Source organism: Diabrotica virgifera, chromosome 3 (genome assembly GCF_917563875.1).
Source record: "Diabrotica virgifera virgifera chromosome 3, PGI_DIABVI_V3a".
NCBI classification, from domain to species: domain Eukaryota; kingdom Metazoa; phylum Arthropoda; class Insecta; order Coleoptera; family Chrysomelidae; genus Diabrotica; species Diabrotica virgifera.
Window position 1 is genome coordinate 271,122,816 of NC_065445.1, and position 10,829 is coordinate 271,133,644.

The 10,829-nt window shown below is 34.7% G+C and overlaps 1 protein-coding gene across 1 annotated transcript in view; it reads left to right on the forward strand.

Annotated features, from left to right (window-relative positions):
* LOC114325556 (uncharacterized) overlaps positions 1–6,390 on the forward strand; it is a 34,098-nt gene extending 27,708 nt beyond the window's left edge. Inside the window, exons 14-15 of the mRNA XM_050647394.1 lie at positions 1,357–1,543; positions 2,521–6,390. Coding sequence (XP_050503351.1) covers positions 1,357–1,543; positions 2,521–6,312 — 3,979 coding nt within the window. The 3' untranslated portion in view covers positions 6,313–6,390. The remainder of the gene's footprint in view (positions 1–1,356; positions 1,544–2,520) is intronic.
* Positions 6,391–10,829: the final 4,439 nt, after the last annotated feature.

Below are 10,829 nucleotides of genomic sequence, written 5' to 3' on the forward strand. Positions count from 1 at the left end.
ATAACGATGCCCATAACTATTTAGGTAAAATTCGGTGTGATGTATCGGTCAGAGTTATGAGATAGTTATTTCATCAACGTTATATTAGAAAAAACATTTGAGGAAAAAAGGTTGAGGTAACAAAGAAAACCTTATGTAGAAATAGTACAAGTTGGACTGAGAGGGAGAGATTGATCGGAACATGCTATCAGATGGGTAGATGACCGTAAAAGTAAAACCCGTCGTCGGCCCACGTCGGCCACCGCCGATTACCGAACAGCAAACAGCTGTTTAAGTTCGGTGGTGTTTAAAACAGAAGATAGAAACAGGGTTGCCAAATTGGTGTATTTTCTCATAATTTTGGGGTAATTTGAAAGCGTCTATTGAAATTTTTCTAAGCAGAAATTGTATGGGATTTTTTGGGGGAGGAAAATTATGGAGGATTTTAAGGGGTCTTGGTAAATTAAATTTGCGAATGTACATAGAACTGTATATTATACTCCCATATAATCGAAGACGATAGGAACTATGAATTATTTCCAAGACCCTTGTTGATTAGTAGTATAATTTTGGTTTACTGTTCTCTTCATTTGACTATTGATTTATTTAAAATGCGACAAAGATTTAAATTTGGGGTATTTGAACTTCAATTTGAGGGAATTTCAGTTTCTAAGTGGGGGATTTATAAAATATCATCTGGCAACTCTGGATAGAAAGCTCAGAAGGTACTTAAAATAAAATTTCAACTTATATCTCTCGATTTGATTTTTGTATAATTTTTAAAATTGTATTACCCTTCTATTCTTAATTATTAAATTATTAGCTTCTAAATTCACTTGATTTCTGTCTAAAACAAGTCAAAAGATGAACCTACCCTTACATAACTACAGAGTTATCTCATAACTTGAGGTTTAATGTCGCGTTATAAAGTGGCAGTTGATATATCAGATAACTCAAGAACTGTCAAGAAATAACGCAAATAGTTAAGTTAAATATGATACATCACACCAATTCGAGAATTATAACATAACTACAGGATAACTTTACGTTAACGATAACTTCGGTCATCCATCACACGGCTGAATGATAGCCTGGGTAGCACGGTCGCTCCACGTTGGGCGCCATATAATCACAGGGAAAAAAGGATTTTGCACTACAACAACATCCTGTCTTTTCCTTAGATACCCTGGAGAGGACTTTAACTGTCTATTGTGAAGGATCCTTTGGAAGGACGTTATTGTAGGGATGCCAGAGGTGTTATGGATTAATACAGGAGGGTAGTGAAAAAATTTTCTGCAGAGTTTACATTTGATAAATGCTGATAACTTAGTGCATTGGAATAACACAGAAATCTTATGAAAACAATTTTTTGTCTAGGTGGCAGATGGATACAATCGCTATAGGTGAGGATCCAAAAACTTTCAAACTAGATTACAAATATAGCGTCGTACCTGGAATAACTACCATTGGTCGTTATGGGGTGTACATAGTGAGAAAAATTTGGCCGGATTCTATCGTTGATAAAATTGACAACCGCTTGGATGTTCTAGAAAAAGAACAAAAAGTAAGTATAACAAGTTTTAGTGTACATGTACTACAGTTCTGTAACTGTTTTTAATTAAAAATCCATTTTGAGTAGGAGATATAAGTCCATTATTTGCTTTATATCGTTCCTTTCACAATTTTTGGCGTATTTTTGCGTTTCTCGCTATTTATTTTTTCATTATTTTCCATCTATTACCCTATTTCTTAAATTTCGTGCTTATATTTCTTTAAAATAGCCTTCATGTTCTCAATATATGTTCGTGGGTTTGTCTCACTCTTGTTGCTAGTGGTATCCATCCTATTATCTCTTTTACTGGGTGTGTTTTTTTCTTAGGAATGTATCTATAGCATTAATGTGCTTCAATATGCCACTTATTATACTTTCATACTTCCTGTATATACTGTAGATGTTTTTAAAATGATGAAATTATTCTTCTCAAATTGCCGATTCTTCTCAAGTAATGCTACAATTATTTGCAGCAACAGCTTGGTGGTCACTCTTTTGCGCTATAGTAATTTATGAGTTGTGCCAATAGATTGTTCTTATAATTACAACCATATTATAATTTCATTTTTTAATGCTTTAATTAATTAACTAACTAATTTTATATTTCTTATACATAAAAATCATGTGCTAAGCTTCTTCACTTCAAGTCAACTCGTTAGTGAACAGCCGTAGCGCAGCGGCATGATACTGACCTCATAAGCCAGAACGCACGGGTTCCAGTCCCGGCACAGACAATCCATTTTCATTTATAAAAATGATACGAGCTGTTCACCGTGCCTCGGAAAGTACGTTACGCCGTCGGTCCCCCTGGGCTAGACATCGACACTAGTTACTTGAAACAGGGTTAAAGATGTAAATGTAGCCGGAACAATCCGAAAGGATCTCCCCGGCAAAAATTCCATACGATATTATTATTATTATTAACTCGTCTTATCAAAATTCAAGTGTTAATTAATGACAAATCAGTAATCCATTTTTTTTTATTTCAGAAATCTTTATTCACTTCACTAAACCAAAAATTCGTTTTGAAGTATCAAGTGGAAAGTGAAATGAAATATTTAAAAAGACGTCAACTGTTATCTACCCCGAAAATCCACCAACTACTTCTCCAATATGAAATGAACTTAAACTATATAGGAGCTTTAAATTACAAGACAAGTATCTCTCCCTCTGCAAGTCAGCAATGTAGCGAACGACAGAATGGAACGGGAAGTGACGGAATCAATAATTTGGAGCATGATCTACCAAACATCATGAGCACACAAGAATATTTACAACAAGAAGCAAGATTGGAGAACATTTTTACACCTGTTCAAAATCAAGGACTCCGATCAAGCCAGTATAATCTATTATCACCTCTCTCCGAACAAAGCTTTCCAAACAGTTTACGTTCCAAACTTTCTTTTAATCTAGATCAATTAAACATGTTTAGTCCAATTGTTACAATACATGAACTAGATGCATATCCACAAGCTCTGGAAACATCAATGATATCCAATTTTGTCATGCCTTTTTCTCAAGAACATACAAAATTTCTCCCTATACTTACATCTTCTGGGTATCAACAAGAACAAAGTGTACTGCAGTCTTGCAATCCGTTTGAGTTCAAACAATCGCAGAATTTTCAAATGCAAATGTCGCCTCAATGTGGTGTTACCCCTACCATTAACCAAACGACACTTTCTTCCTATTCGCTAAATAAATCTTTGGAACTGCAACAACATGTAACATCTCTTCGTGTAACTGGTCGAAATCAACTGTCACCATCACCACCAACAAATGTGTGGTCCCACTCAACCCGTCCACTAGATCTGTCTTCGATTGTTTCTGTGGAAGAATACGAATCTATTTGTGACGAATTTCAGAATGAGATGGAAGAATGTCAAAGTGGTGATATAAACACATCAACTTACAAGAAAGACAAGTCAGCTGTGATTCAAAAAGAAGACAGAGAGACACCTATGTTCAACAATAAGATGAGCGCTAGAAATACCTACAAATATTACATTTCTCCGATAGTTACAATTATTGAAGGGCCAAATGACACAACTCAGTCTATAAGTGGCGATGAAGAAGAAATTCACAACTTGAAATGCGCTAAGTCTGATTCATCTATGGATTTAAACGACAAAGATGCCGATATAAATGTTAATACAACGAAAAATAATATTAAGCTCAATATTGTTTCTAACATTCTTCTTAAAGCACCAAACGAAAATGTAATTGATAATAATGACGTAAGCAGTGATGATGAATTGGGTAAAGTGGAGGATATTCACGAAAAAAATTACTCTGATGAAAACTTAGTAAATGAATTCAACCAGGAGGAAGAAACTGAGAGTGCTGCTTTACATAATAAAATAGAGAAACACTTCTCCGAAAATTTTGAAAAAATTAAGTTAGATAATGATCAAGAATGTGCAGAATTGTTGAACTCAGTCAATAATAAACATACTGATGACGATTTATCATGTTTGACTTCAAATTCTCCAAAATATGGAAATAGGCAACCGTCGACCAATTTACATCAGGTACCCAGTTCATATTCTCCAAAACGTGTAAATAGGCAACCAATGCTACGTCAGGTACCCAGTTCAAATTCTCCAAAACCTGGAAATAGGCAACCAATGATACCTCTATTTCAATCACGAATTGGTCTTAAAAAGAAAAACTGTGCGCCGAAAAGAAAATTGAAAAAAGAAACAATTAACAATCAAAACATGGACGTTGATGAAGATAGCCATGTTATACAATTAGAAAACAAAGACAATAAATCAATATATGACGAAAAAGTAGACTTGAAGGTCGAGAAATCTCCAAAATTGCTTGGCAAAGTTTTAAAAAGAATTCAATGTAGGAGAAGAAAAACTCTTAAGGCCAATTTTAATGCTCTACCGATTAAATCTAGAAATAACTACGAGAATAAGACGGGAAAAGTCGATCAAGATGCTTCCAACATTTCTGATGAACTGATACCTCAGGAAAATATAAATAAAATTCTAAATCGCTATAATAGTAATGAGGATAAGGACAAAAAGAACAAAAGTGAATTTTTTGCTAAAGCTTTATCGTCAAATGTATCTATTGTTGATCAGGTTTGTAAGTCTACATCGGAAGATGAACAAGACAAAATAGAAGACAATATTTCTCAAAAAATTGTTGAAAATGTCGATAACAATAACAGCTCATCCTTGACGAATACATCTCCGCCTCAAAAAATTGATTCAACTGGAGAAAACTTTACACCTAAAGAAATTATTAACATAAACTCTTCAACCAGTATTTCTGCTGCATCTAAGTGCAGAAACTTGGATGATGCAGATGACTTAAGTGCAGAATCTGCAAAAGAAAATAATATAACGAGTGTCTCTAGTGCATCTAGAAAAAGGAACTTAGATGACAATCCCAACCAGTTATCTACTAGTGAGAGCTGTGATAGATCTAGAAAATCGAACACATCTGACAGCGCGAATAGATTATTGAAGGAAATAAGTTCAAGTCCAAGGCGTCAAATAAAATTGCGCAATACACGGAACAATAAAAATATTGTAAATGTGTCTTCGTCGCCTAATACGTCATTTGCTTCTAAAAACAGAAATCTTGAGGGTTCTGGAAGCTCTACCTCTACTAGCAGCGCACAACCATCCGCCCAGCAACCAAAAATAAATAAAAAGTTTGATTCAACTGGAAAAAACCTACCATCTAAAGAAAGTAACAAAAACTCGTCAACAAGCATCTCTGCTGCTTCCAAATGCAGAAACTTGGATGATGCAGCCGATTTAAGTTCAGAATCTGCGAAAGAAATTAATATAACAAGTGTTTCTAGTGCATCTAGAAAGAGGAACTTAGATGAGAACCATAGCAACTTATCTACTAGTGAGAGCTGTAGTAGATCTGTACAATTGAACACATCTAACAACGCGAATAGATTATTAAACGAATCAAGTTCAAGTGAAACGTTTGAAATAAAATGGCTTAATACACAGAACGATAAAATTACTTTAAATTTGTCTTCGTCGACGAATACGTCATTTGCTTCTAAAAAAAGAAATCTAGATGGCACTGGAGGCTTTACCTTCACCAGCAGCGCACAAGCATTCGTCCAGCAACCAAAAGTTAACAAAAAATTTGTACCGCCTCGCAAGCTAACCGCCAAACGGATAAAACAGGAATTCGAGGAACAAGATCGAATCATGCTGGAGAGTAGTTCCAGTAAATCGCAATACACTAAATATCTGGAACAACGCCTCAATCGTCCGTCTGTCAGGCAGATTCAAGACGCTACCCACGTGGCAACGTTGCGGAAGACTGTACGAGGTTTCGAAGTTGTAGCGTCCGAAGCAGCTAAGTCAAAACCGAAAGGAACTATGTTTAAAACCTTTTCGAATGAAAATTTTGACATGACAATATTTAGCGACAAAAATGCTAAGTGCTTCGAAAATTTTATTAATTCTAAAGAAACCGATCTGCAGTTTTTAAATTTCAATAAACAAAAAGAGGAAAGCAAGATGCCGTTTTCTTTCAGCAAGTCTTCTGAGCAGATGTCTACGTTTGATTATTTCGTGAATAATAGTCAAAATCAAGGTAGCAGTAATCAGAAAACCTTTAAAATGTCCTTGACACCTGACGGATACTACAAACAACACAAAGATGATATGAATGCCCTTTTGAAGAAATATCTAAATCCATCTCCGGTTGGTAGTAGTTCGCAAAAGTCCGTGGGATTGAATTTCAATATTTTTGGTAATCCTAATTTAAGTAATGAAGATTTTGATTTGTAAAGTTTAATAATTATTTAATTCTAAATATATCGTTTAATAAGATAGGTACTGTAATAAAATTCTATAAATATATTATGTAAGCCCAAAAACGAGTATTTATTCATTTCACTTCTTCTGCTAGTGCCGACTCCAAGCATGAAGGTTGGCTATAAGTATTACAAATTCATCTTTAACTTCTGCTTTTCTTAAAAGCATCTGTGTATTTAACCCGGTCCAGTCGCGAATGTTTTTCAGCTAGAACATTTCTTGTCTACCAGGATCTTTTTCCTTGGATTTTGCCCTTCATAATCAGCTGTCTTTCTTCTTTTAATGGTGGCCAAAAATTATCTCTCTTCTCATTCTATACAAAACCATTTCGTTCGTAATATGATATCGGTCCATGGTATTTTCAAAATTCTCCCAAAAAGTATTATTATATTAGTGATTTTACCCGTCGCGTCGCCTTGCGACGAGGGATACAATCAATTCACATCTACAGTCCTTGCACTAATTTTTTTACATCCTTTTATTTGATCGTATATCCCTCCAATTTTTTCTGACTTCCTCTATTTCTTTCTGACTCCTTCTAGACCGTCCTAATAGCCATGCGCGGTTGGCTTCTATTCTCCTTTTTCCCTTTAGCGTTGATATCTGATGTCGTTTCCTTTCTAGGATCTCTTTTCATTTAGTATTCTAGTTATTGCCCCCAAGATTTCTTTGTATTCATTTTCTCCTCTTCCATACACTTCTCTCCACTTCCATTATATCATTCGCCCACCTTTTCCTACGGCTCTGTTCTCTTGTTCGTGAACAGCATATAAAAAAGCTTTCAATAGACTATAGTATCACAGAATATAGGCGTAACCAGGGGGGTTTTGGGGATGTACCCCCCATTGGGATGTACTTTGAGCTCTATACGCTTAACACCATAGCCCTCAGAGACCTTCCAGTAGTTGTAACCCCCCCTTAGGATCATCCTGGTTACGCCTATGTCACAGAACAGACTAAAACATATGGAATTCGCGGTGTGCAAGTACTTGGAAGGGGAAACGAACAACGACCCTGCGCGAGTCGCGGAGAAATATTGCAACTATCTTAAATAATTCATATTGTCAATTGAAATTGTCAAATTGACGTATATTTCATACCTTCTGTCAATGAAGCAGAAAAATTATATATTGCTCCACAATATTGATATGATATGCAATTATTATATAAAGGTAAATTTAATTAATTTTATTTTGCTTGCAGTACTGCATTTTAATAACTAATTTTATTTACTACATACAATTGTTGACGTTTTCATAACATAACCTGAATCTTATTTTTTCTTCTTATTATTTTTTTTGGAGTATGGCCTTGACAATTATCCAGTAACCAGGACTAATATAATTGGCCAATATAATTAAAAGTGCGAATTTTAGTATAGAGCGTAGAAATAGGGGTCGCTTTGCCGAACTTGCACGGTCCCAATACAAGAAACGAAGAGCCGTGGCAAGGTATATACTCTAAATAGAGCAGAAAAGAATCCTGGAAAAATTTATCTTATTTCTAAATACTTCTACAACCTTAAGTACAGTTGGGGAAAATTTAAGGGATTTCTATGGCAAAAGTCCATCATATAAGGTCCCTTTTCTAGCAAAACATAACAAAATTATTAATGATAGAAAAAAATTGTAGATACTATGTTCGCAAACCAATACGAATTAAACTCCTGCAATGAAAATTAAACAGACAATTTTAAAGTAGGTGCATAAAAAACGTAGAAGGTAACATATACTGGGAAATGACGGACACGATTAATAGAACTTGCTGAAGCTTTAAACTCTTCCTAAAATTCAAGCCCCGGACCAGATGGTATCCCTTTACCATTTCTACTACATCTTCCAGACCATAGAGCAATAAAAAAAGAATGTGTGTGTACTTTGTACGCAAGTAAGAAGTTATACTTCTATTATATAATTTCAAAGAAATAAATATACTTAAAAGGTTATTTGTATTTTATTTAAATATTAAACTAACTTTCTTACCTACCACTTAAATTTTTTTTTATTAAAACGATACCAAAAATAAAAAAAAAGAATATGAATCGTCCAGGATTTGAACCCGGGACCTCTCGATCTTCGGTCACACGCTCTCCCACTGAGCTATATTCCCTTCGCTTTGACAGGTTACAATATTTCTCATAGATACTGACAAATTTAATAGACCAAGTAAAGTATACAAAAATAAAAATAAATGATGGTTTTGCTTGTTTTCGATTCAGAGGGTTGCACACCAGCTAGACAGGCTGTTTCTACCATTTCAGGCGTCCTCAGTAGCTTTCGATAGTGTGCCTACCTCTGTACCGAAAAACAGCTCCTCCATCATTTTAAAGGGAATCTGAAAAATAATTCAAATTTCCCATCAGACGCAATACAGCGACATCTACTAACAAATTGAAGAATCTCAGATGCAGAATCCACCAATTTAATAAGAATTAAAAATGGTAAATAGTATTTTAAAACTGAGATTTTTCATGTTGAAAGTTCTTACTGGTACATCCTTAATCTGCGACTTTTTCAATTAATAAGACAGCAGACGACGAGTATAGAAAACGAAAGGGAAACGATCACATTTCGCTTTCATTCGTCTAGGAAAAACGGACAGCAGAGGAACTTTCAGTACTCAAATCCGAGTAAAGGAAATAAAAATAAATGATGGTTTTGCTTGTTTTCGATTCAGAGGGTTGCACACCAGCTAGACAGGCTGTTTCTACCATTTCAGGCGTCCTCAGTAGCTTTCGATAGTGTGCTTATTAAATTGATGGATTCTGCATCTGAGATTCTTCAATTTGTTAGTAGATGTCGCTGTATTGCGTCTGATGGGAAATTTGAATTATTTTTCAGATTCCCTTTAAAATGATGGAGGAGCTGTTTTTCGGTCCAGAGGTAGGCACACTATCGAAAGCTACTGAGGACGCCTGAAATGATAGAAACAGCCTGTCTAGCTGGTGTGCAACCCTCTGAATCGAAATCACGCAAAACCATCATTTATTTTTATTTCCTTTACTCGGATTTGAGTACTGAAAGTTCCTCTGCTGTCCGTTTTTCCTAGACGAATGAAAGCGAAATGTGATCGTTTCCCTTTCGTTTTCTATACTCGTCGTCTGCTGTCTTATTAATTGAAAAAGTCGCAGATTAAGGATGTACCAGTAAGAACTTTCAACATGAAAAATCTCAGTTTTAAAATACTATTTACCATTTTTAATTCTTATTAAATTGGTGGATTCTGCATCTGAGATTCTTCAATTTATACAAAAATACTTTAGATATACTTACTATTATTGTAAAATATCTTATTCCCGAGGAAGACAAATCCAAAGACACAAAAATTATAATAAATAATACATTTATTAAAAACACTAATATATATCCTTTTAATGACTTATTTGCGCTGACAGCGCTGATGCATACATATCTTGAAAAATTAGCAACGAACTACATACTGTCTGTGTGCACATGCACCCGGTATTATAAAATTTCAATCTCGATCGTAAAGAAGTGTAACTTCAACAAGTTGTTTTTACTTCTCTATTTCCAGACAATGGGAAAATTTATTATTAAACCTATATAATCTTATCTGGAACAACCAGGTATTTCCGTCAACCTGGCCTTAAGCAATAATACTGCCTCTTTTTAAACCAGATAAATCCCGAACATCCCTAGAATCATATCAACCATAAATATATTTAATCGATATTTTATACGAACGTCAATGAAAGTTTGGACCATTCCATAGAAATAAAAAAATGTAGGGTAGACTAGAAAGCAATATCTGCATTTGAAAAAATGGCTAACCTATTTAAATGTCATGATTTATCAAAACTCATAAAAATCAGGTTACTACGATATTATCATCGGGACGCCACCTGAAAGTAAGTTTAGGCTTTTGAAATGGGGCTTTATTGTCGCATCCTGAAGATATCTTACACCGACCACGTTAATAATCAAAGTGTTTTATTTGAGGATACAAAAAGAAAAAGAGCGGCCAACCACAATAAAAATAGCCCAATAGGGGAGCCCAAGCGGGGATTTTTGCAGTAACTCGAGCGCATCACATTATTATATATGGAGAAACCAGGTACCCTGCAGATCTACCTCTACCATATATTGTCTCTTAACACAGGGAAGTACGTTAAGGGGTGATCGAAAAAAAATCTATCCTTAAAAATACTCTAAATTGTCAGATTAAGAAAGCTAAGTACATGCAAAAGAATGTATATTTCAAAAATCTGACGATTTGGGCGTAAGGAAATTGGTGAGTCAAAAAGTTTCACAAAAAAGCGAATATGTGAAATGAACGTCAGATCGAAAAACTAAAAAATAAGTCTTCAATATTTTTCAAAAATCTATCGAATGTTGGAAATATCTAACATGGCCCCCACGGAAAGGGATGGGAGTAAATTTAAAAGTTTAAAAATATAAACCCCGCGATATTTCGCAAAATGAACATCAGATCGAAAAACTGCAAAATACACTTTCAAAATATTTTTGAAA